The sequence below is a fragment of the Hydractinia symbiolongicarpus genome, chromosome 14 (assembly GCF_029227915.1).
Source record: "Hydractinia symbiolongicarpus strain clone_291-10 chromosome 14, HSymV2.1, whole genome shotgun sequence".
Classification (NCBI taxonomy): domain Eukaryota; kingdom Metazoa; phylum Cnidaria; class Hydrozoa; order Anthoathecata; family Hydractiniidae; genus Hydractinia; species Hydractinia symbiolongicarpus.
Window position 1 is genome coordinate 18,917,840 of NC_079888.1, and position 27,030 is coordinate 18,944,869.

The following is a 27,030-nucleotide window of genomic DNA, read 5'->3' on the forward strand; positions in this document are numbered from 1 at the left end:
GTCTCGTTCCAATCTCGTTCCCAGGCCTTCTTTTTCGATTTTTTAATATCCGCGCTGGCACAAAAACGTCTTCCACGTAGTCACAGATCAGAAAGAGCCCTGTGGACGAGATTGGTCTTGTTCCTGAAATTGTACGTCTTTAAAAACGAAGAAAGTAACATAATATGCAGCACTTACATTTCAGTTGGAGAACTGAAGATACGAGTTTACAATAAAAAAGAAGTCCTGTGGACGAGATTGGTCTTGTTCCTGAAATTGTACGTGTTTAAAAACGAAGAAAGCAACATAATATGCAGCGCTTACATTTCAGTTGGAAAACTGAAGATACGAGTTTACAATAAAAAAGAAGTCGTGGGGACGAGATTGGTTTCGTTTCTGAAAATCTACGTGTTGAGAAACGAAGAAAGGAACATAATATAAAGCTACCATGATACGAGTTTACAATTTGCTAACAACTTTTCTTCAAAGCAACTGCGTGCATCGCATATACTATCTGTATTGTTTTAAAGTCATTATAGTTCATTACGTACCTCAAAGACATTAATTGTTGCAAGATATTTAACAAAACATCCTTGTCTTCAGGGTTGTTGCATGGATTTAAAGCCGCTAGCCCCTACATGGAACTTTATTTCAAACAGCAAATGTTTCAAGTATTTTTGCGAGAACTTAATTTTTTTGACGAACTTTTTCATAATTTATTTATTTATACCGTTTCCAGGGGCTTTTTTATACAACAAAGTAAAAACTGTTGTAATCTCTAATTTTGCGAGAATTAATTTTTTCGCGGGGACAAATTTACAAAAACTGCCGAAATTCGCGACATTTAGTTCCTATATAATAAATAACTGATGCCAATGTTGGAAAAAAAAAGTATAGGCACACTGTTCTTGATGTTGTTCTAGGTCAAACAAATTCGTCCAGCACTCAGCCACTCTGAAAATTCTAAAAGACGTCACTTATTTCAAAGGCTAAAACACAGAGTCATAAAATTGAAATAAAATGCATCGTGTTGTTACTTGTTATCAAGTAACAATCTATAAACTTTCATATTTAGTTTTTTTTAAATTTATGTTAATAATTTAACTTATTCAATGAACTGGGAAAATGTTACGCCTTGAAATACATACCTTATCGAAAAAATGCATTTAAGGGCTATTTTAAAGTTCTTGGATGATTAAATTTAATTTTAACCATCCGAAGGGCCTTGTATTTTTACATGGTACAGTAACATTTTGATGATCTTCTACGTTTTTTTAACTGCGTCAGAAAAAGAAAAAGATTTGTAAGTCATCATGTTTGCTTAACCTAAAACAGCATCAAAGTCATAAAAAGTCAAAAAAATTCTGTAACAACCTTTAGCCAGCAAATAGGTCTGAGTACGAATCAACGCACGTGCTACAAGAAACATAGCACAGTGAAAACCAGGCATAATTAAAAGCGAAGCCTAAAAAAGATCTTACCAAGAGTCAGGAGACTGTTTTAAGAAATCACCCATATGATTTAAAAATACTAGTCGTTAGCTCGGGGAAGGTCGCTAATGGAACACCTATTAAAAATAGCGTCGTAACTCAATGGTTAAAACTCTTGCACTTGTGCGGAAAATCTTGAGTTTGATTGGCGGCGAATCAATATGGAGGAGGGCATGTTACCTTAGCTCGGGGTTAACCCAAGTGATGCAAGGTAAATGGGGGAACTGGTATACAGTGTGAGTAATTGGATTATGCAGGGAGTTGTCTGGTAGATAGCGGACCCGAATTTGGACTGCGTAGCGCAAAATGAACATTAAATACTCTAGGACTACCCATCTAAGCCATGGCCTTTCCTGGAAATAATAGGCAGTGTGTATCCGTGGATATTTGTGAAGCTAACCATGCAAAATAAGCACATCTATCTAAAAGAGCACTTCGATGTACACAATATTACTGGAATTTCTGTCGTAAGACACACAAGCCTACAACATCTCCAGTGTAGTGTAGAGAAGACACAATAAATACACGTCTTCATGTGTCTACTGATTTCATTGCATGCACATAACATTCAAATAATTTAAACAACTGTAGCCTACTGGAACATGTAGCAAAAACCTAATGACAAATATATCGAGTAGTAACAAAACACGCGTCTTGCAACGTATCGATGCGTAACTTATCTTCTTTAAATATGCGCGAAAATTTAGTCAAAACAGGAAAGCTGGCAAATATGACACATCATAGGACTAACAAGGTAGAACCAGAACAGGGAAGCTTCACCAGAAGTAACCAACATCACACAACAAGGTCTAACTATGGGCTAACAAACATCAATTTGAATTTTACGCAATCAGCAATGTCTATTTTGTTATCTTTACTATCCACCCTGTAACAGACGCAGAAAATGTAACCTCTTGCCAAAACGTGTTCGAACTTTCTTTAATTCCGTATCCCAGATTTTTACTCCTGTTTTATCAAGACGTGTTCAACCAAGGATGTTGTAAACACTCAGCCGCCGTTGCTCGTTTTTCTGGGATAAAATTCATCATGGGAACAAGAAAATCGGAGAAATCTTGAGCATCTTGATCCGCCCATTCATACTTTTCCATGAGCACGTTTTTTAGACTCCTAAACAAAAAGTTAACACATTTCTCCGTCATTACAAATAAGGAAGAAACAACTTAAACCTTAATGTTACTAATTTTAACAGGTATTAATTTTCACACATTAACGGATTTTGGCCATATTCGCTAAAAGTAATATATCGCAAAAAAATCATGTAAAATCGACAATTCCCAAAACCTGCTTTTTCTTTTATAAAAATATGCTTTATAAGAATGTCAGGCTGAGATTTCAGGTTGAAAACCATATGTCTTCTAACCTAAATACTTACCAGGGTTTCAGCTTTTTAATGTGTCTAAGTTCTCCTAAAAAAGAAATATGACATTTTCGTTACGAGGCTATGAAATGCATTACGAGGCTATAAAATGCGTTACGAGGCTATGAAATGCGTTGCTCACCAACACGGAAACTGGCTGTGCTTAACATTACAAAATTTGTTGCCAGTTAAGAACTTTGATAATTTCGGTTAAAAACTGAATTTTATTAAAAACAAAAAAATTGTTTCAATGTATAAAATTACCTGCAAAAATATAATATTTAGCTAGAGAAATTTATGATCTGTTCATTTTTAACTCAAAACCTCCTTGCTAAAGCAGAGGGGACCGGGCTCCAAAGGAGCGCCTGAACGGAGGAGCAAAGGAGAGCAAAAACACACCGTCGATTCAAGTTGCTACAGCAAAGGTATACATAGTCAAAGAGTACCTAAAGTTACCGCAAAACTATTTCTTGAAGTATTTACTCCGAAATTACGATAAGATAAGGACTTTGGTAGCTTTTGAGCTGAGGAATGTTTTTTTCTAGTCGCTACCCACCACACAGACGACTTACCTTTTTTGGTGAAGAATTCTCTCGAATATTTGCCACCTAATGCCACATGTCTCGGTACACGACCCAACAGTTCGATTATCAAAGCGATGTGATCTAGACATTGAGAAGTGTTACAGTGTAGACATTTTAAATTATACGTGATTTCATAAAAACATAACAAAAAGAGTACTGCTCACTATCGGTGAACACACACAGCAAACCGATCAACAAACCAACCAACAAATAAACAAACCTTCATCTCTTGAATAGTCTTCACCGGAATGAGGTTCAAACAGAAAATCACCTGTCACTAACTCAAACGCCTAAAAATTAAGGAGTAGAAAAAAAACACGAGAAGAAACACAAAGTAGGCCTCCTTTCTAACATTAGAAATAAACAATTGTCACGTGTTTAGAAAAAGGAGCTATAAAAAAGTTTAGTGAGTTTGTCATTATAACAATGGTTGTGAATGAAAAATAAAAAGTTAGAAAATCATCGAGGTTTGGGAGACGTGTTTTCTACCACATTCGTAAGATGTACTGTCTAAAAAGGCCTGAAATGTTTGCCAAATAGTAAAAATGGGTGTTAATTAATTAGTAAATGATACAAAAATCGCCTAACCAGTGGATAAATACATGGTAAATCATAAAAAAGACTGTCTCTTCTTTTTAAGTCGTCGTGAAATGCACTATCTAGATGTCAACTTACCATGCAGGCTGTACTCCACATGTCAGCCGGAGGACCATATCCAGCACCAAGTAAAACTTCAATACTGCGATACTGTCGCGTTTGGATTTCATCAGTAAAATGGTGATCCTAATAATTTAAAAAATCAATGTTATATCAGAAGCCATCGCTTTTAAGTAGAACTGGGTATGTATTGGTTAAGTTTGTTTTGTGTCTACGAAGTGGAGTAATTTCGAGTGATCAATTTAACTTTTTCGGCTTGGTATTTAGGTGAAAACATCTAGTTCTGTACTTCTTGGTAGGATTTTTGATATCTTTTTCACTTTCTACTAAGCAACAGGTAAGAAGCTTAAGGCATTTGTTGAGCAACTTAAGCACCAGGTTGTTTATAAAAATACGTGTAGTACATTAGTAACCGACTCCCTGCGGAAAATTTTGAGTAGTTTCTAACTGATTGATACAAAAACTTACCACCCAACAAGCATTCCCAAGGTCTGCAATTTTCACTTGAATATCTGGGTTATCGAGAAAAGATGTTGCTGAAATAAATAATCAAATACTTTATTAACAAATTCAAAAGATATTGAACATGTGTAAAGAAGGCACTGTTAAACCCGGGAATCATACTATGTATAGACAGCTTCGAGTACAATAGGAGAGCAAACGACAAAATAGCCAATCACCTCTTCTAGTCATATTCTCTTGATTTCCGCTATCAATTTTTAGTCGCTCAGCTAAAACTTCTTCCACGGTCATACCTACCGAATAAAGAAAACAATTGAAAATAACAAAAAGTATAAAAGTATAAAAGTATATAAATTCGACTTGAGTAAAAATTAGCTACCATTATGGGTGTGGTTTTCCGCATCACTGACACCCGTTCTTTCCTTTCGTTCCTCATCTCTCGACCTGTCTTGATTACAACCATTTGTTAACTCTTTTGCTTCCGCCGCATTGCGCTCAATGCTAATCATTCTGACGTCACGGTTACAATCGCTCTCCTCCGCAGGTGCAGGAGCGATGGGTTGCTCTCGGGTTGTATTCGAAAGTTCGTTTGCAGTATTTTCCGGAATAGTTTTCACAACCGTTAGAGTATCCATTTTTTCCTCTGACTCGGGCAACACACGGTCGTTCTGTGAATTACACTCTTCCATCTTAATATCTCTTACGTTTTCCATGTTTCCCGCGTCATCCACACAACCGTTTTCCTTGTTAACACTATTTTCGTTGTCTACCGTAAGTTTCGCGTCAATATTATTACCGTTATCGTCTTCCAATTCTTGTTGGTGTTTTTGCAGTTGTTTTTTAATTTTCTGTTTTAGCTTCTTTTTCTTGTTTTTCGACATTTTCGTCGTGGTTTCACTCTGCTTCTGCACTATATGTCTCGGCGCTGTTGCGGCTAGCGCTTTCGATACTTTTCCTTGTTGCGAAGCGGCGGTGGCTTCAACAGCTAACTTTTGTATCTCCTCTTCGTTGATGCAAACAAGAATATTTTCGGGTTTGATGTCGGTGTGAATAACTTTACATGCCGTGTGAAGATAATTCAAACCGAGAAGCGTCTGCAAAAATATCAAAACAAAACAAAAAGTCAATAAGTAACCGCGTAAAACTGAAAAGGCTATACCAGACAACAACCGAGTAGTGTGGCGTACAGTCTGGATTGTAAATACCAGCTTGCGAATTTAGTTAGCAAATTTAGCAGTTAATATACCTTAGTAAAATAAAGAGGAAACTTCACGCTATCACCTCCTTACAAAACAATAGGACCGTAGTTTAGGCTTCTAAAAATCTGGGGCGTTTAATTAACTATTAATTAATTAACTATGAAAACACGCGGTGCAGCGTTAATGTAAGGGCGGCGGAGAAAAACAGCTTTACACTTTTTGGACGTGTGAACACAAAAACAATCAACATTCTGTGTCACATGACTTGAAAGTCATTTTATTGCAAGTAATGTCAAGTAAAGTAAAGATATGAGTAGTATAAGTAAAGCAAGTAAAGATATTTCGAAACTCCTACCTGACGTATAATATTTTTCGCCATCAGAAGAGATATACCACGATAGCTGGATTTGATAATAAATTTAAGGAGATTATGTCCCAACACCTCGAACACCATACAAACATCTATAAAGTTGTGGGTTAAAGAAAACATGAAGCTGCCATTACTAAATGATTACAAACTCCATTATGGCGTCACGTAAAAGTAACCATGACAACGAGAAAAATGTTAAGAGTCGTCAGAGAAAAACATTTTTTTTTTATATGAGATTTTGTTATAATTTTCTGTCTGCTTAAAGATATGTATTGAACGTATAAAGTAAAATCTTAGGTGTTGGCAGTTTTATATTAGACCGCTATGACGCATATAATAGAAGATCGAATTAAAATCTGAAGGAAAAATATTAGAATACGGTTTCACATTAACCTCGATTTCCCCCCCCCCCCCCCCAGATTTTTTGACTTTGGAAGTAAAAAATGAAAGCCTTACAATCCTATTTTTATTTATTTTAAAGCACCATAAAAGGTCCGTTCGAAATCATGTCTACAAAAGTTTAGATTTAGGGCTGTATGTAACAAAACAACCGGCAGTCTACGGAAAAAGATACGGCTTCCGTGTATTCCTCTCACTTTGAAATGATCCAACAGTTGTACAACGTGCGGATAGCCAGGATCACTAGGATCAGCTGTGTGTACCTAAAGTGAGTATAAAGTGGAGTTTCTTAAAATTTTGATACATTGAAACTTAAATGTTTCCTACTTTTTCTTAGTTTTAGAATATATGAACAACATTTGCTATGTTTATATGTATTTTTTCTGTTATATGTATAAGTTGCCTAAAGTTAGAGATTTCCAGCCTGTCAAAGTTTCTTAAAAGTTTCCTAAAATTAAGCCTTTCAGAGCCTAAGGTTTCTTACAAACTGGTAAAAAAAGTGTATTATCATTAAATTAGGCAGTGTACAGAAAAGATGGAAGACTATCAATTGAAGTAAAATGGCTATGTTTACTTTTCCCCGCTTTGTCGTCAGTTACTCATGCATCAACACATGAAAGAAGTAAGGCTTCCTTTACACCAAGCATATCTTACCGTCCTTAACAATTTCATTTCGTCAAGTGCAGTTTCAGTGTAATGAGATGCGCTCTTCACTATCTTTAACGCGACGTACCGCTTGTCTCTGAAATGAAAAAATACTGCTCAAAAACCATTGTTGATACAACATGTACTCAACTAAGTTCATGCTTCGACCAACCAACTGAACAGAAAGGCACCTAATTTTATACTCACGTTAAATCCCATGCTAGCCACACTGTCGAAAAATGTCCCCAACCAAGCTTGCGAATGACGTGATAACGACCTTGAAATAAGTCACCTATATTCACCACATGGTAGCCACCTGTGCAAGAAGAGAAAAATTAATAGATTATAATTTCTTAGTATCTACGTAAAACAAACAACAACAACAAACACCAAACATCAACACGATATTTAAAAATTCAGCTTATTCAACAAACACAACCGTAGATTAAAGCTTGACTTTGAAAAAAAATTACTTCGGAGCAAACACGATATTGGTTGTCGTGTGAATATCTATTTCGCTTTAACACTTTCTTAACGCTACAAGAAGAGAAAAAACAATTACTACTCCAGGCAATATATAAAAATAACAGCTTTCGTTCGTTGTTTTGGCCAGAGTCAAAATGTGCATTAAGTCGGGCTTTACGGGGAAAAGCTGTGTTTTACACAAGAAAACGATAAGAAATTTACACTAAGTTACTCCACCTTTACAATAATCAGCGACGTCCTCTTGCTCCTCTTCATCTGAATCAGACGCGTAGTCATCTTCACTAGCTGATCTGTTGTCGACAGGCTGTTCATGGCGATGATTGTCGTCGGTGTTGGAGCCAGGTGTGCTAAACATGCAAACATGGTAGTGGTTAGACGAATCGAGTGCATAGAAAAACAATGATAACAACAACAACAACAACAACAACAACAACAACAACAACAACAACAACAACAACAACAACAACAACAACATATTAAATAATTAAAAACAAACTTCTCAATCTACTTTATCGCTTTCTCAACTGTATAACTATATAAAAATAAAAACTATATAAAAATAAAAACTATATAAAAATTAAAACTATATAAGAAATAACTTTAAAAAATAAAACCAACATAAAAAGAATGATCGAAAAGCAAACAAAATTGAAACAAGGAGCGTAAAAATTCAGTCTCAAAAATTCATCTATCACCTGACTTTTTTCAATTTCTTTGGAACAAAAGTTCTGGTTGTACGGCGTCCACGTTTTTTAACGTTACAATTTTTCAAACGGCTGTCATTCTTTTGGAGAGGAAGAAAAAAACACGATAAAAAGATGTTCTGCGTGTTCTGGCGATGACGTAATACACCTTCTTGCATTTTTTATGTTCCTTTCACACAAAACCACTCGAAGATTCAACCGAGGTCAAATTGATTAGATAACACAGCAAAACTTCATGAAAAGTCAGAGAAACTTAACACGTTTACAGCAAGTAAACCTCATCTTTTAAAAAAATCCAATCAAAAAAAAAAAACAGATTAGAATTTAAATCGTTTTTGCACCACACCAACAAAATAGGTTTTCATTGGAAGGCTAAACTGGAAAAAAAAAATAACAAAAAGAAGAAAAATTAGATAGTTATAAATTATTTAAAGAGTAATTGCGAATATTTTTTTGTCTCTATCCTGAAAATAGGTTGTGTTGTAAACAAATTTCAGCTGTAGAAGTTAGCTATGGTGTAATATCACAACATGGTAGTTGGAATAGGTTGTGCAGGTAAGCGCAATCTGTAAAAACTTTTCCACTACACTGCGACAACAAAAGAAGTACAAGTTAAATTTTATTGAATGCCATTCCAGGACAAAGCCAGTTGGCACGCTAAACTTTTAGCCAAAGTGAATTGGTGTCGTGTTTACAAGACGTGTTCCGTAAAGTATAAAATTCAAGTTCCACCTTATTTTACGCTGCCTTATAATAGCTTCTGTTCCCTCATTTTTTAACTTTAATTTTATGTCAATATGTTTACAACAATTTAATTCTGGCTTTCGAAAAAATAAAACCTAGTCAAATGTAACTTCTTTTTCGCGGGTATCATTTCAAAGCTTCTTAATGGAGAAAAAAAACGTTTTATGCCACTTTAGGTAAGGTAACATCTTCAGGTAAACTTCATCTTAGTATCACCTACAAGCCGATCTACATTTTGAGACATCATATCATACAGTTGTGTTTTTTTCTGTTCTCTGTGAAGAAACGTCTTCATTTAGCCATAGCCAGCGATACATTTTTTAGCCATAGCCAGCGATACATTTTTTAGCCATAGCCAGCAATAACTTTTTTAGCCATAGCCAGCGATAAATTTTTTAGCCATAGCCAGCGATACATTTTTTAGCCATAGCCAGCGATAAATTTTTTAGCCATAGCCAGCGATAAATTTTTTAGCCATAGCCAGCGATATATTTTTTAGCCATAGCCAGCGATAAATTTTTTAGCCATAGCCAGCGATAAATTTTTTAGCCATAGCCAGCGATACATTTTTTAGCCATAGCCAGCGATACACTTTTTAGCCATAGCCAGCGATACATTTTTTAGCCATAGCCAGCGATACATTTTCTAGCCATAGCCAGCGATACATTTTTAGCCATAGCCAGCGATACATTTTTAGCCATAGCCAGCGATAAATTTTTAACAACTGTACACTTTCTGATCAATAACACCAGCTTATTTCAACAGAGATGTGTGATAGCAGCACACACACCCTCATACACGTAAAATGCATAGAAAATTACAAATTTCATAAAGAAGTGTGTCCATTTTGCTGCACACATGTTAAAAATTTTCCCGCAAACGCCTGAATCAAGTATTTTACATCGAAGTTTTTACCAAATTGAGTGAGAAGGCGATGCAAATATGGCAATGATCATGAGAAGGCGATGCAAATATGGCAATGATCATGAGAAGGCGATGCAAATATGGCAATGATCATGAGAAGGCGGTGCAAATATGGCAATGATCATGGAAACCAAAAACAACTAGTAAGGAATCACACAACTGAACGAAAAGAAAATCCAACTGTAGTTTGAAATATTTAGTATCAATACTTACATCGTGTTCGACTTGACACTTGCACTTACGCAGTCAATTTGAAGCACAGGTTCTATGGTCATCAAGCCAAGCATGCTCAACACAACCTGATTCAAAAAATCTGGCAAGCAAGCACGGAGTACAGCTCGAATGGCTCGTTTACGTCTTCTGAAAAACTTTCTTTCCAATAATTTCACCATTGTGTTATTACGCAACAAGGAACTGTCTGTCTAGCATTTAATATAATGTATACGTCAGTATTTTCTTTGTTTAATTTGTATGTTTTTATTTTATTTTATATTTTTTATTTAAAACTATGACAAATAACATTAAAAATAATCTCTAAAACAGTCCTTTTGAAACAAGAAGCAAGCAAAATCATTTTAACTTTTTTTGTTGCAGTGCGACAAAAATTACAAGATATTTGTAGGAGTGAAGAAGGAGTGAGACGTCTAATTATAAACTCTATGCTAATTATAATGTATAGACAAGCAAATTAGTGTCTGTTGGATCAAGCATATAGGTAATTTCTTTACAGCGTTTTAACAAATTGATGCAAAACTTGAAATTATTTGAACAAAGATATTCTATTACATAAACCTTTTCCATTTTGTAACATAAAACTTTAAAAAGACTGTCCGAATGTAAAAATACCAGATTTTCGATCACTGTCCACCCCAAATATAAAAAAGCCCACACACAAACCATACAGTACAAAAATTGAATAAAGCTGAAAACTACTGATACAAATAAAAAAAGCATTCTGTCACCACAACATGAATTTCTTATGTTGTTGTTGGTTTGATGACATCATTACATGTAGGTAGCATGTATGTGGTGAGTTGACGTATAGAAACGACAAGTACTTAGATGACATAAATATTTCATGATGCTCTTACATGACCATTAAAAAAACACAAATATTTCCTCTTGTTGAAGATCAACAATGTATATATAAAATATTACTCATTCTATATTATAGAAGAAAAGTTTAAATGAATAAAAGCTAAAAAAATAGAACAAAATGAATTTATAAGAAAACAAAGAAAACAAATAAAAATAGTTAAACTTGTAAAACTGGTAACAATATCCATTGAAGTTTTAAAACATTACTCGAACAATATTAAAATAAAAAAGACACTCCATCACCACAAATTCACCACACACAAGAAAGTAGGAAGCCAACAAAAATTGTTGAAAAATTCTCTAGACATGCATTTTATTAACAAATTCGATTCCATAGAAAAAAATACTTTCATAGCTTTCCCATTTTCTATATCTTGTTAAAAACAAAAGTATATACACAAATAAAAATAGTAAAGAAATGTGAACTTTTAAATTATTGAGTAACAATAAAATCTTGATAGGTTAAAAAAATTGTGTTTGTTAAAGTTATTAAAACAGATCACCAAAATGGATTGTATAAATGACTTTCTAACTCTAAATCTTCAGAAGCATTTCCATGTGTTTGTTTAAAGTTAAGATTGTAAAAAAGTCTAAATCTTCAGAAATATTTCCATGTATTCTCTCAAAAAAAGCATTTCAATACAACACTCTTTTAAAGTCGCCTCCTTGTGGCTGCAACTTTGCATTCAGGTGGATCCAATTTAACTAATTCACAAATTTCTGTCAAGGCAATAAATTTTTAATCAAGAGGTTATAAGCAAGTGAAAATACACGAAATCATAAACTTGTTAAGGTGGGCTAATTTGAGAAATTAAACTTTTAAAATTAATTAGTTGAAATATATATGCTTTAAACATGATACTGAAATGGTTATGAAACCATTTTATTGACTACCATTTTTAATACTTTCTTTTTAAACTTATACTTTCCTGCAAAGTGAAAACAAAAAACATTTAAATCTTTATTCTTAATTATTGTTTGTAAATATCAATTTTAAAGCTTTCAAAACAAAGCAGACGGAGATCACAATGACGAATCACCAATGCCAGTTATATAAACTTATATTTTGAAGCCACTCAGTCACAGTTTGAAAACAAGTTGATTTGAGTTCACTCTGGGCGAAGCGAAACTCTCTAACATGAAACACAAGCACACACTTTCGCCTACAAGAAAACAGTAAGGAAAACTCTAACAAAAGAAAAACATTCCACACACAACCAAAATTCCATTCTAACACTAATTGTGTTTATATAACGCTTTATGTAAATTCTCTGTTTACTTAACTAACATAAGCTTTTACTATGATAAGTGACAATTTTTATTCACAAACTTGATGACTTAAGGGGATTATAAGCATAAAAATTGACACTTGTGGCAAAAAGAGGTAAACGAAATTTATGCTATTCACAAGTGATTTCAAAACAAACAAAAAAACTTTGTCTTTTCTTCAGGCTTGCTTTTTTTTACTTAATATGTATTCAACATGGCCAGTATGTTGTTTATGTTCTTAGAACGAATCGAAAAAACAAAACATTTGTCCCGCCATAAGAAAAAAAAAGGGGACATGAAATTATTCTAAAATTGACTGTGAAGGTAATGTAATTTATCCATAACACAAAAAACAACAACGAAAAATCTATCAAAACAATGCTATATACAGCACCAACAACTCTTCTTCTATTAATCCCCGCTGTGATATTAAACCACACACAACCAAAACTAAACATTACATCAGTACAAAATCTGTTTGATCAGTATGATGTCAATGACATCCCTTATCCAAATGGAAATATAATTGATCTTACTAAGCAACATAAATGATGTGGCTTTTTTTCCTTTTCATAACATAATCACCTCATCTGATGACAAAAATTAAAATACACTTGAGTAATTAACTGTCTATCTGTATACTTTGAATCACAACAATAAATTTTAATCAGGCCCTTGACATTAAGTTTCTTTGAAGAAACTGACTTGTAATAATATTGTGAAGTGATTTCAAAGAAATAAAAGTGGCATGAATTATGATAAAAATTTGAAACATTAAACAATACTGCAACATTAAAAGAGTGTTAAAAACGTTTTGTGAAATTTAAGAAAGTAGTCATCAGATTTTACATTGGAAAATAATCTAGATTTATTTTGATATTAACTGTTTATTGCACTTTTTTCTTCAAAAAATGCTTTTTCAATAAAAATTGGGTTTAACTTGAAAATTCTCTAAACAATTATTTTCTCTAATGTTGTTCAGGTGTTTATCAATGAGAAAGCAATGAAATTACCGAATCCATCCGTTCCACTCAATATTTTAACCTACTATTACACAAAATCTTCTTAGCAATAACGAAAATTTTAAAATCTATGTTCACTGAGAAATTTTCCTGTTTTGGAGTTGCTTCCGATGCTTCGATAGGTGACAAACTAAAACTCTACAAAATGCACTGTTAATACCCATATTTTGTTAAAAAAGGCACAACATTTACCATTAGGTTGTAAAATTTCGCAGTGGGAGAATCTGAATGCAAATCATACAGAATAGGCTACAGGAGAGGTAGTCAGGCTATGTTTTTACGTCATGCTATTTTGCAAAGCAGACTATTTTCCACACAATTAAATTGTTTACACAGGTTGGTTGAAGGTTATGTAAAATTCATCATAAATTTTATTAAACACATATTAAATGTTTATGATAAAAATAAAAGTTTTTTATAAGAACTAGAACTGCATTTTGTGTGTCTCGATACTGCGGGTACCATTTTGCATGACAGACAGACGCATACGGGTATTATAATATAGACTAAAAACAATCTTAGCCTAGATTAAGAACAAAATGATGCGTGTCTACATTTACTAAGAAAAAATCACCAATCGTAAATCTGGTCATTATAGCTGCCCATTTTCTTGTTAAAATATCTAATTTTGCAACTTCAAAAAAACACAGATAAGAATATCCAAAACTAAAAAGTGCACAAAAACAAGTAATTTTGACCTTGATCCTAAATGTTATAAAACACTTGTACATAAATATTGCTGAAATATTAATAATTTTAAAACTTTTTTAAAAGAAGTAACAACAGAACATTTGAGGGTGAAATGATGCACAAAAATGAGCATTTTTGACAAAAACTTTAAATATTAAGTGTACATTAACATTGCTGATGTTGTAAAAAAAAAACTTTTAACTTATCTTAAAAAAATTGAATTCAACCTTAAACTAATGTTAGTATTTAGAAAAAAGTTGATGTGCAGCGTAACATTTAATTTATTCCTTTAATTAATATAAAACAAAAATAACTACAGCTAAAAAGACAACATCCAAACATATATAATATAATGATAGTAAGGAGAATACAAAATAAGCTGATCATTTTTTTTACTGATTAAAAGACCAACATATTCTCAAAAAAAACCTTCATTTAAAATATAATAAAAGTGAAACATAACACCCCATTTTTAAGATGGTTTAAAAAGAGCTGTTTAAACCACACTCCTGAGGTGAAAACAAAAACATGAAGGTTTAATTATAAAACCACAAAGAAGCAAAGTTCAATAGGCTAATCTTTTGTGCAGACGCAAGTTGTCAATTTAAGGTCATTAGCAAGAAAGCGTTGTGTCAAGGAGAAAAGCAAAAGAAGGCACAATGGGTTTTTATCACAAGCTAACAAAGCAGAAAAAGAGGGGGTATCAAATTTCAGTTTTCTTGATTAAAAGCAACACATTTTGAGTTATAAAAAAAAACCAAGGACAACAATAACACTATAAACGTTATATATATTAAAGCTGTCACACAAACACTCACATTACACAATATGTTACATAATAACATACAGTTGCATCTAATTACTTAAAAAAAAAAGTTTCAGACAGTTCATAAATATAATTTTATTTTTAAATTACTTAAAATTAAAATTTTTATTTTTACATTATTTGGAATTTTTATGAGGTATACAACATTAGCAAAATCTTTTGTGACCCAAATAAATATAATTGTAAATTAATTAAATTGTCTTCATGATTGTTTCAGCAACCCACAGGACAATTGGGTATTTTTTATTGAAGACAAGAATAACAATCTTGTATCTTGAATAATGCACATGTAACGTAGGAAGTTGTTTCCAATGTTTTTTATCCCCAGTTCCCGTTTTTAAGCTTGTAGGCTGTTTTTATTTAAAGGAGAGCCACGAAAAAAACTACATACATGTTTTTATGTAACAAAAACATTCATACATATCACCAAAACAACATAGCATAAAATTTTTTAAATTTTTGCATTTTATTAAATTCCAAATTTTGTCCCAAAAAGCCATAATTACAGAATGGTCGCTTTTGATGTCAGATGGGGTACATACCAGAACTTGTGAAGATACACTCACTTCTTGTTCTTACAAAAGAGATTATAATTTATTGCGAGGTTAAACTCCAGTAAACCAATGCTATTGTAAAAATAATTTTTAACTATTTAACACAATGTGAAACTAGGTAAACAAAGAAAAACTTGAACACTATTTTTATTTCGTTTTTGCTATATTTGAAGTTTTGTTTTCAATTCTAGCAAATTAAATGAAGCACCTAAAAAATTTTATAACAAAGTTGAATACACATAATTTGATAACTCATGTTTAAAACTCTAAAACTATATTTACTATATTTATAATGATAAACATTATCTTAATTCCCTTGCTTGAGTAAAATTGTGAGTCCACGACACGCAACTTACAGGTCACTTTCTTATGACGTCTTTTGACGTGGCTATATGCTAAAATTTAGTAAAAAAAAAAGTAAACTGCCAAATGAGAAAACAAATAATTTAATTTTAACCCTGGTTTACCATGTGCGCGCCGTATCTCATGGAAATAAGTCGTTTATCAACTGAGAAAAGAAAACCGACGCGAAGAAGGCTGTCTGTTTTTCAAGTTAATCTGAAAAAAGTTACTTCAAACAAAGCATGTCAATGTTTACTCATCATGAGGTTAGCTTAAAGCTTATATGTTTTTTCCATATTTTACATTTTTGTGTTCTGGGATCGAGGTTGTATCGCATTCGATTATGAATTTAATTTGAATCTAAAATGTATAAAACAAACTGTTGTTGTCGAAGAAGTTAATGTTGTTGTCAAAAATATTTTTTAAAACAAAAAAAAACGTATGATATAACATCACAAAAAGAATTGATTGGAAATGCATTCGACAATTGTAGCTATACATTTTCAATTCGTTCTCTTTGGGATGAAGCGAAATTTAGTAATCAAAGTAAAAAACTGATTGGACTTTTATTCAACCTAGCTAACGACTTACTAAGAAAGAGAAAGAAAAGCAGGTGTGTTGTCTAAATTATCTGATAGAGAAATGATTTTGGGTGTAAAACGATTTTTAGCTGTTTCTTTCAGAGCTAAATTTTTCCGTAAAATATTTTCTTTAAGCAATTATTTTGTAAGAATACAGTCAAAAAAGGGTGAGAAGTTCAGAATATCCTAAGAATATGTCTACGCTTGATAGTTTTTTTAAATATGAACATTTGTATGATGCACAAAATTGATTAGAAGTTTACTTTTTTTATTGTACATCAAACGAACTGAACTTTTTAGTGTCCAAGCAATGGGCCGTTAAATGTAGTAGAATTGACATTAGCTAGCTATAGTAACTCATAGCATGCTTTATTTTATTAAGGCCTTATATAATTTCAGGCCAGAGTAATGTTAAGAACACATTGAGAATATTGAGGATAGCATTTGTCAAAAAATTTGAGAACATCGAGGCTGAAACTAAAACACTATTCTTATAAAAACAGACAAAATATATAAAAATATATATATATAAAAAAATTATAAAAACAGTAAATATACAGTATACCAAATGATTCAAGTTTTTATATTTCTAAAGAATAATTTACATAAACTGTAAAAGTAATTTTTCCGTTGTTATTGCTTTTACCACTACAGACTGTGTGATTCAGTGTCAATGTCGTTATAAAAAATCTAAACCTCAAACCTAAACTTAAATATATGTTTACATCTGTTACGTTACGATCGTTTGAAATATATTTGATTCTTAAATTCCAAAAAGGTGCGTTGTCATCTTCTTTGATTTTATGCGTGACTTTCTTGATTATAAGTTTGGGTCAAGGCAAACTGTTCCTTTAATATTTTGGATTGAAATATTTCGGTAAATATACAGTATACCAAATGATTCAAGTTTTTATATTTCTCTTTTATGTATTTTTAACTATTAATTTCTTATATTTTGAGTAAAATTTTGAAAAGTTTGCTGTATGCAATATACTGAATAGCTGATTTTGTATGACTTAACGAAAAATGTTGGATTTTTTTAATGCTTAGTATCCTGGAATGCAAAGCAAGTTTTACGTAACGGTTGTTGGACACCTTTGATATTTTTGGACATTTTCCATTTTTATTTTATAATAATTTATTTATTTTGTTGTTGCACATGCTTATATTTTTAAAAGTTTTGTTTCGGCGGTTACACACATATAATAATGCAGATTATTTCCAACCTCAACCCCAGGTCTTATTTCTCTTTTTGCCATCCTATTATAAAAGAGACAAAGAGCCTGGGGTCGAGGTTGAAATGGGAGTTTTGAAAATTCAAATAACTGTGTTTTATGTTTGTGTTTAGTATCCCTTACATTGGTTTAATGAGAGATTCAGTTGATTCTTCTGCGGGAATTCAGCTAGTTTTTATTTATTTCAAAATATGATAAATGGAATTACTCTTAGACATCACAAGAGGCAGGTTCACTTGGTTCATTCAGAATGCATTTGTTTACATCCCTGTGAGCTTACGCCACACAAGTTAGTATTTTACCGAACAGAAAGTAGGACTACTTAGTACCTTAATATCTTGAGGACCAGAGCTAATAAATATAAAAAAACTAACACAGTTTATACTCACAACACTTTTTAACACAACTTTTAATCAATTGTTAGTTCTTCTTTAAAATGATTAATTTTAGTTTAACTGCAGAAAGCAATCAGCCAATGTCGCCCACGATTGTTCTTACTCTGCTGACTTGTGCACTTGTGCTTTTATTTCAGTCGAAGTTGTATGAGAGGTTTTTTTTTTAAACAGATATTAAACGTCAATATTGCTGTTAAGGACTCTACTAAATTTGTAACATACCATTAACGTGTAGAAAGAGCCCCACTTATGTGTGAGGCACAGGTACATAATTTAAACACTGAACCATTCCAGCACCCTGCAGAGGAATACATTATGGTGACAGGTGATTATGTAGGTTTTTCCATACGTTAACTAGTCTATATTATAACAGCCAAAATGAAATGTATAATTTTATTCCAAGTCATATCTCAGTTAGCCTTTTTAGAAAACAAACTTATTTCTTTGAAAAAAAATTTTAAAAATTTATAAGCAGGCCTGGAAATTTGTGGAGTCTATGGAAACGATCGATCGTTACCGTGCTTTAAAGCTGATGGAAACGATCTAAACATTTTTTCGTGTACGCGAAGTAGAACTTGCGGAAACGATATGTTAACCACGGTAACAATTAGCTTTAACTGATAAATAAGTGGAGAACCATTTCATAATGTCCCTGGTTAGTGACAAGACCTACTCCATAGTAGTAAGATATGATATAAATATATATTATAATACAAAATTATTATAATTTGAAATATTGTCCAAGGAAACGTCGCAGAAACGAAACAAACGTTTCCGCCGAATTTCCAGGCCTGATAAGGTAGGGTGTGCTTTTTTTGAATGTCTTACATACCAAAAGGAGCTACAATATTACACCGGGTAGAACATTTAGCATTGTTAGCACACCAACTGGTTTTTCCCAATAAGAACCCCTTGAGAATACAAGAAACAAAGAATTTCTTTAGGAGCACAAAATCGTATTTAATTTTTGATAACCCCTATTCAGTTGTAAAAAATCAAAGTTAGACTTTGAGTTACTTAATACTAATAAACAAAACCTATATATTATATAACATAACACTCAGCACCACATTTAGACTTTATTTCCATTGGATTAAAATGTTAAGAGTGCCTAAACCAAGGCAAACACAAGTTGTAATAAAATAATAACAAAAGACATCCCCAATTTATATTTTTAGTATATACTAGCACTGACTTAATCAAGAACTCAATTTGCACACGCTTACATCAGCTTGGGTAGTTTAAACCAAAAAACCACTAAAAAAAAACAATTGTGCTTCGCTGTTTATGAAGCTAGTTTGTTAACCTTATGGAACCTGTTTTAAGTTTCTTTCAGAAATTATGCTACCGTAAACATGTAATTTACGCTGAATTTTCTGACCATAAAATACTATTACTCATGTCATGTCATGGTGTTGTACTGACAACCTGTATCAAGCGTATAATATACTTTAGAATTAACTTTACTAACTTGATTAAAGATATTCTAAATATAAGATCATTTGAATGTGAATATGATAGATTCACAGGTTAAAATGTAAATTATTTTACCTGTCTTGGTGTAGAGCATTCGACTTTCTTTGTCCACCATGTTTCCGTTTATTTTTGTTCCTTCTCTTTTTTGCACGCTGAACCAGGACTAAATGAAAAAAGGAAGAATAAGATTAGAATGCAATACACAGCTCAAACATGATCATCAGTCTATTATTTCAAATTGGATGCTAAGTTGCTACTTTTCTTAAGGATACACAAAATAGGACAAATAAAATTTAAACTACTAGTCCTTAACCAGCAGATAAATACACAGGAATTCTCCAATCGCAATTGACAGACTGCCACTGAAAGACAGACAGATTAAACAAAACAATTTAGATAATTTAAAGTCTATTTTGTTTTTAATTTTGTATTATTATATGTACAAATAAAAAATATGACAGAATATAAAACATTTTATTTTTAACTAACTTTTTTTGCAACAGGTAGTACAGGCCTTGCCATGAGTCGCGAGCAATTGCTTGCGCCCGCGTAGTGCTCAAGTAAATGCTCGTTACCTGAGCATTCTATTGTTCGCGTAAAAATTACCATTTTGAGATAAGTTTTTCTGAAGAATTGATTGGTCTTTTAAGTGAAAATGAAAAGATATTTGGTGTGATTATTTTTCACCCATCGTACAACAGTTCATTCGCCATTTTATAAAACACGTGCGATACGGGCATTAAGGTTAATCTTTGTTGCACATTTATTTTGCAGTAGAAAAGTGGGGGACGTTTTTAATTGTGAACCCCAAACATGATCGAGCGTCTACTGGTATAGCGACTCTCTCAATCTTAACTTCCTTTTATACTTGTCCAAAATGGTATTTAATGTTTATTTTTCAGGTCATAACAAGCAAATAGGAAAAAATATGCTTCGTTTTCAAATTAAAAAAAAAATCTTTATCCGCGTGGTTTAAATAAAACTAATAAATAAAATCTCTTCTTAAGGTACACGTCAGGTACATAAAATTTATACAGAAAAAAAAATTACACTGCATGCGGGTTTCGTTTTTAAAATTGTTTGAATAACAGTTGCGGCATAAAGAAAATAATCCATTAAATTTGGACCTGCTATGGTTTCCAATTGTTTCATCAAATGAAGAAATTATCTACAATTAAATCCATGATAAATTGTCTGTTCCGCCTGTAAGTGCAGTTTTGCAGACTTGCGTCATCAGTGCTCCGTCGGCGTTCACCTCCGCATTAGTTAAGAACCGCATGGCTGGATTTTTTATGTAAGACCTGGTTACCAACGACGAAGGGGCCGAGCAAAAGAGATTTATGTCTACGTAGTTTTTTAACTAAGTCAGGAGTGGGTGAATTAGCTAGGATGGTCAGGTTGGCTATGAATAGGCTTGCTTGTGGATTTAAAGGACCAGGACTATTCAATAATTCTGAGATCTAAAAGTGTTCGACCAAGACGGAAATCTATCGGACGTTTTAACCGACGAAAGTTTAAAACGAGCTACGGACATGTCCTACCAAACTGGAAATGTGGCGGACTTTTAATCACACCCCCAAAACAATTTAGGTGTGTGCCAAGGCGCACGCCTCTCCTGAAAAAGAGACTAAATGTAAAGTTTTTTTAGCGAAAAATATGGCAAGCAAAATTGCTCGCGTAGACACTCTGACGCGAGCAATTAATTGCTCGGGAGGTTATTTGCTCATGGCAAGGCCTGTAGTAGTAATTTGCAAAACTATTATTTTTTATGTTCTGTACACATGAGCATAATGCAATAAGTTTGACACAAGCAAATATTTATTTAAATGCTAAACTTTGCTTTATACAATGTATATATCTGTTGCATTTAACTCTTCAGCAGAAAATTTAAAAATAGTTTGTTTCCCTCCTTTTACCTTTTCTTCTAAATTTGTTTTCTTTCATGATTTCTTGAAGAAACAAAACAATTTTTAAACAAAAATTAACGTTTTCTCCTTTTGCTTTACTAAAAAATCCACCTACAGCTCGTCTTTAATTAATATTATAATTAAAATATGCGCTTGATTTTATGGTTAATTAATAAAGCTATATATTTATGCATTTAGAATTTAAATACAAGATATACATAATGCATTTAAAACATGTTAAAGCATGTTAAAACAGGAGTTATTTTTGTTCTTAAATGCAGGGTTTAGTAACAGTATATTTTCTTTGCTTTTTTAGAAATATTAAGGCTTCTTTCAAACAACATTTTGATAAACAGAAATAAAATCAAAGGCCCAGATAAATCTCTTACAAAATATTGCTGTGAAGTAAAACTTGTTGGCTTGCACAGAGTTTATGTACCAAGAATTAGGAAATAAATTAGTTTTTATTCATATACAACACAAAATAGTAATAATCACACAAGAGGGTACTTTATGCTTAACTATTTTCAGTTCCCCCACTTTTTAAAACTATTTTCGCTATGCTACATAAAACTTACTGGATTTTCATATCAGACATGTGCATGCCCAATTTTTAGGTCCCATAGCTCGCAGAGCTTTTGCTATTGGCCTTTAAAGTTCTATGAAGTCCTTATTTTAGAACTTACTCAACAATTGGGAAACATTGGACATTTGGTTATTTTTATTATTTCTTTATGTGAATTTATGCAAAGACTGGAAATAACTTGTAATTATCTACAAGAAACTTTAAGCAAAGTGTTAAAATTTGTTCTAGAAATAAAGTAATTGAATGTTCAGCTCTTGTAATTTGACATTTTAAGTGTCAGCAAATAATTGCCCTTCTTTAATAACATAATAACATGTTGAAGAATTTCTCATGGGTGTAGTAACTGATGTTTGAGATATTGGAAGCCATATTAACTCAGACTTTCTTGAAAAGTATAAAAGTGAAATCTATAAATGCATTAAGAAGTTTCGCCTTTTTGTTTTCAGGGTTCATAATATATCCAACAATTACATATGATTGTATTTTATGTTACTTTATGCTGCAAAACGTCATGTTGAAGTTGAAGAATAAATGCTCTAAGGAAATCGTGTCATTTTAATAAAGTTCGCAAGAATTCCATTTTAAATTCGAATATTTTTCTTAGTGTCTGATTAACTTTAAAGGGACAGAAAAACTGATACCTAAAAAAGGGCCAAGTGTCTTTGCTATCCATGGTACAACTTAGTGGACTATTGGCTTGTCAAAACCTAAGGGGGACAAAAAACCAATATGACATTTTAGTTATCCAGGGTACAACTAAACAGGATATCTATTAAATTAACTTGCTAGCTCCAAAGTGTCGAAATATCTTGTTAGGCAGCTGGCCAGAGCTACACACTCATGCTCACATGTTTTAAGTTCCTTCAGGAATTTATACCTGTTAATCATGATGAGTTAATAGCAGTCACATCAAAGTTTGGAGACACTGAACTGTCATGGTGGGCAGCGACTTTAATGGTCATGTTGGGAAGTCATCTGAAGGTTATAGAGGTGTGCATGGAGGCTATTGATTTGGGACCAGAAATAAGGAAGGGGAGAGATTGCTTTAGTTTGGAATGGCAACGGACATGGTGGATTGCAACACATCATTCAGTAAAAGACAGAGTAGGCTGATAACATATGAGTCAGGACAGATTACTTTCTGGTTAGAAAGTAAGACAAGAAAGTGGTGAAGGACGTAAAGTTATATCAGGGGAATAGTGTGTTTCCCAGTATAGGTTGCTGGTTTTTGATATTATCTTGAAGAGTATTTAAGAAGCCAAGAGAAAGTACAGGCCCCATCGTAAAGTCTGAAAGATGAAGGAAGAGATTGTAGCAAGACAATTTAGTGCAAAGGTTCAGCAGTTAGCCCACAATGGTCAATGTGATAGTGACAATGCTGAAAGTACTTGGACTACTTTTAAGAAATGTCTTCTAGAAGCTTCTGATGATACCTGTGAGTGGAGGAAAGGACTAGCTAGACATGGACAGTCCTGGTGGTGGAATAATGAGTTTGACCAGTGTATAAAGGAAAAGAGGAAACTTTGAAAAGAGTGGAAGTCAGGTTGTAGTGAAAATATTTACTTAGAAGCTAAGTAAATATTTTCTGTGCTCGTACAGCAGTGTATAAGGCAAAATCAGAAGCAGAGAGAAACAGATTTGCAGATGTGTTAAGAAGGGAAGACCAGCGCAAAGAGGTATTCAAGGTATTCAAAGCAAATGAAGAAGACTAATCAAGATGTTATAGGTGAGAAGTGTATACGTAGTGATAAAGGTATTTTGGCTAGCACAGAGGAGGAGAAAAGGGTAGCTTGGAAGAATTATTATCAAAGGTTGCTTAACACTGAGTTTAATTGGGATGAGGATAATTTGTCTGATTATGATGTTGTAGAAGAGCCAGCTATGCAGATCAAGACAGAATGGGTAGTGGAGGCTATTAGGAAATGGAAGATTAACAAGGCTGCAGGAGTATCAGGTATTGTTGCAGAGATGGTAAAAACATCTGGATATATTGGAGTTGAGCTTACTACAAGTCTTGCTAACCAGATTATAAAGGATGGTGCTATTCCAAGTGAGTGGCAGTTGAGTGTAATAGTGAATTGTTTCAAGGGCAAGGGTGATGCATTAGAAAGAGGTAACTATAGAGGTTTGAAGTTGGTTGATCAAGTAATGAAAGTTATTGAAAGAGTGATTGATAAGTTACTTAAAGAAAGAATTGATATAGATAAGATGCAATTTGGTTTTGTTCCAGGGCGTGGCACTACAGATGCAATATTTTTACTCAAACAGCTTCAGGAAAAGTATTTAGGAAAGAGAAAGAATCTCTATTTTGCCTTTGTATATTTAGAGAAAGCTTTTGATAGAGTGCCACGTAAAGTCATTTGGTGGGCTATGAGAAAATTAGGTGTGGATGAGTGGCTAGTTACGATGGTACAATCTATGAGATAGATAGATGTGCATATTTTACATGGCTAGCCTCCCTAATATCAAGGGATACACCCTGTCTATTATTTCCAGGAAGGGCCATGGTTTAGATGGAGAATCCTAGAGTATTTAATGCTAATTTTGAGCTATGCAGCCCCAATTAAGGCCCGCGCTCTACCAGAGAACTCCCAGGAACATCCAACGTGTTACACATGAAGCCATCTTCATGATTTCCCTCACATGGCTTGGGTCAACCCAGGGCTATGGTAAAATTCACTCGCCCATGTTGAATCGAACTTCGGTCTCCCGCACAGAGTACGAGAGCTATAACCACTAATTTACAGCGCCACAAATGTACAGCAATGCTAGGAGTCCTATCAGGATTAACGATTCACTTAGTGATGAATTTAGTGTAAATGTTGGTGTACATCAGGGTTCTGTACTTAGTCCTTTGTTGTTTGTTCTAGTCTTAGAAGTGCTGTCGATGGAGTTCAGAACAGGTTGTTCATATTATTATGACAAGAAAGATAAAAGATCTAAAAATAGATTTAGATCAAATTATTATTACTGGCATGCCTTGTTACTTATTTATGTTTCTGTTTTAACCAGTGTTCGAATTAGCAGTTCACAATTCACAAATTGCGAGTCAAAATGCGATTTTTGCGAGAACAAAGAACGGCGATAGAAATGCTGTTTTAGATTGCATTTTAAAAAGTTAAGAACGAAAATCGGCAATAAAAATGCTTTATTAGATCGCATTTTAAAAACTTAGGAACGAAGAACGGCGGTAGAAAAATGGTAATTGATCTAAGGTGTTCAAAGGCCACATTTAGATGGTTTTCTAATTCGAACCCTGTTTATTTCTTAGAATAACTATTGTCTCTTTAGCAAATTCATACAAATATGCATTTTTTAACTACATGATTTTCTACAGATATAGATATAAAAAAGATTTAAGTTAACGATAAAGGATACAAAGCCTTCTTAAATCTTTCTCTGATTTCTTAATTTGCTATTTCGTAATTTCGATAAATTGAGAAATTTTTTGGAGACATAAGAAAACAAAGATTTGCAGGTGCCATTAATTGCACACCTAAACAAATCTGTGGACGTGCATATGCAATCGCACGCCGGCAAAGCAATGGTGTGATTTATACAAAAAGTCATGCAGCCTTTTACTTTTTCCAAAAGTAGGCTTCCAAGGAAATTCGTGCGTGTTTGCTGTCTCAGTAATCACATTGGTTTGTTGTTTATATCTTTTGTTCCAGCGTTTGTGCACACTTTTTGTGCAATGTGATGCTTGAAAAGTCATTGATCCTATGGTCCTGCTCAAACAAGGTTGTCAAGAAGGCATGTCAAGAATTGCAATCAAATGGTTCTCTAACACCAAATATTCGGCGATTCGGTTTGACGTCATAACAATTTTTTTGGAGGTGAAAGTTTTTTTTAGGTGTGGCGCCGTAGATTAGTGGTTATAGCTCTCGTACTCTGTGCGGGAGACCGGGGTTCGATTCCTCTTGACGGCGATTCAACATGGGCGAGTGAATGTTACCATAGCCCCGGGTTAACCCAAGCCATGTGAGGGAAATTGGGAAGATGGCACACTGTGTGGGCTGTTGGATGTTGCCGGGAGTTGTCTAGTAGAGCGCGGGCCCTAATTAGGTCTGCGTCGCTCAAAATGAGCATTAAATACTCTAGGACTCTCCATCTAAGCCATGGCCCCTCCTGGAAATAATAGACAGGGTATATCCCTCGATATTTGTGAGGCTAGCCATGTAAAATATGCACATCTATCTATCTAAGAGAGTGCAGTGCTAGCTAGACACATTTTGAGCAAAGATAATTTTTTGGAGCAAAATCTAGATAGCTAAGCATCATTTCCAGACAGATTTTTATTGTGGTTACCTTTCGTTAGCTAATTATTCTTTTATTTCCACATTTTTTAGCATTCTCCATCCTACGAACTAGGTTTGTTTTCACCCTGCAAAATTTTAAAAATGGCGGATGTAGCATAAATGTTATTCATCATTTGAGCAAAATGTCAATCATTACTACGCAACAAAAAGCTGAACCGAATCGCTGAATTTGTGATGTCTGCCTAAACAAAGTCTGTTTCCAAGGAAAATTGATGGTCAAATACAACAGGTTCCTGTCTAAATTGCAACAGTTCCTGCTAGAGTAAAAAAGTTGTAGAATAAAAATGCCTGACCATATAAACAGAATCTGGAAAATTTATTCCTGGTAGCATATCCTATAAGTTAATAGCAATCATGTGAATTTTATTACATACATCAGATTAACTTTGCTAGATGTATACTGGCAAGTTAGCAAGCCATTAAACGTAAGAAATACAAGTTTTTGTTAATTAAAAGCCAGTAAAAATAATAGGAAAAAAATACCTTTTCTCTGTTGTCCTTTTACGTCTTCCATGTTGTTTTTTCATGTACAGTACCATGCACGCATGCGTATTCAAAAAACAAGTCCTGCCGTGTGATGCCTGTGGGTTTTTTCGGACAAAACCTGGGGCCAGAGGCTAGTTAAAATTGTCCCCAACTGATCCATTGCCCTCATTTTACGGACAAGCGCAGCCTTTACACCATACCACGCAACCTATTTCGGGGGAAG

At 33.4% G+C, this 27,030-nt stretch overlaps 1 protein-coding gene across 4 annotated transcripts; it reads right to left on the reverse strand.

The window, feature by feature from the left end:
• Nucleotides 1-1,999: 1,999 nt before the first annotated feature.
• Nucleotides 2,000-26,950, reverse strand: LOC130625892 (SRSF protein kinase 3-like). Of its 4 annotated transcripts, none has more exons than XM_057441018.1 (15): nucleotides 26,805-26,950; nucleotides 19,585-19,672; nucleotides 7,866-7,996; nucleotides 7,371-7,479; nucleotides 7,173-7,260; nucleotides 6,694-6,781; nucleotides 6,105-6,211; nucleotides 4,930-5,644; nucleotides 4,769-4,843; nucleotides 4,557-4,624; nucleotides 4,107-4,214; nucleotides 3,652-3,721; nucleotides 3,420-3,512; nucleotides 2,863-2,896; nucleotides 2,000-2,597 (listed from the first exon to the last, which is right to left on the reverse strand). In XM_057441018.1, the coding sequence occupies exons 1-15, from the start codon at nucleotides 26,833-26,835 to the stop codon at nucleotides 2,444-2,446; spliced, it is 1,959 nt and encodes a 652-aa protein (XP_057297001.1). In that variant the 5' UTR covers nucleotides 26,836-26,950; the 3' UTR covers nucleotides 2,000-2,443. The 4 variants fall into 4 exon arrangements, with proteins under 4 accessions (XP_057297001.1, XP_057297002.1, XP_057296999.1 ...); XM_057441019.1 differs by lacking the exon at nucleotides 26,805-26,950 and adding an exon at nucleotides 21,426-21,537; XM_057441016.1 differs by lacking the exons at nucleotides 19,585-19,672; nucleotides 26,805-26,950 and adding an exon at nucleotides 10,235-10,546.
• Nucleotides 26,951-27,030: the final 80 nt, after the last annotated feature.

Bases quoted from the DNA above. Each gene is read 5' to 3' on its own strand.
- LOC130625892 (XM_057441016.1), bottom strand. From the start codon at position 10,413: ATGGTGAAATTATTGGAAAGAAAGTTTTTCAGAAGACGTAAACGAGCC. The intron at 7,480-7,865 runs GTGGAGTAACTT...CTTCTTGCACAG, and splicing joins CGTCGCTGATTATTGTAAAG to GTGGCTACCATGTGGTGAAT. The intron at 4,625-4,768 runs GTGATTGGCTAT...TATTTATTTCAG, and splicing joins AGAGAATATGACTAGAAGAG to CAACATCTTTTCTCGATAAC.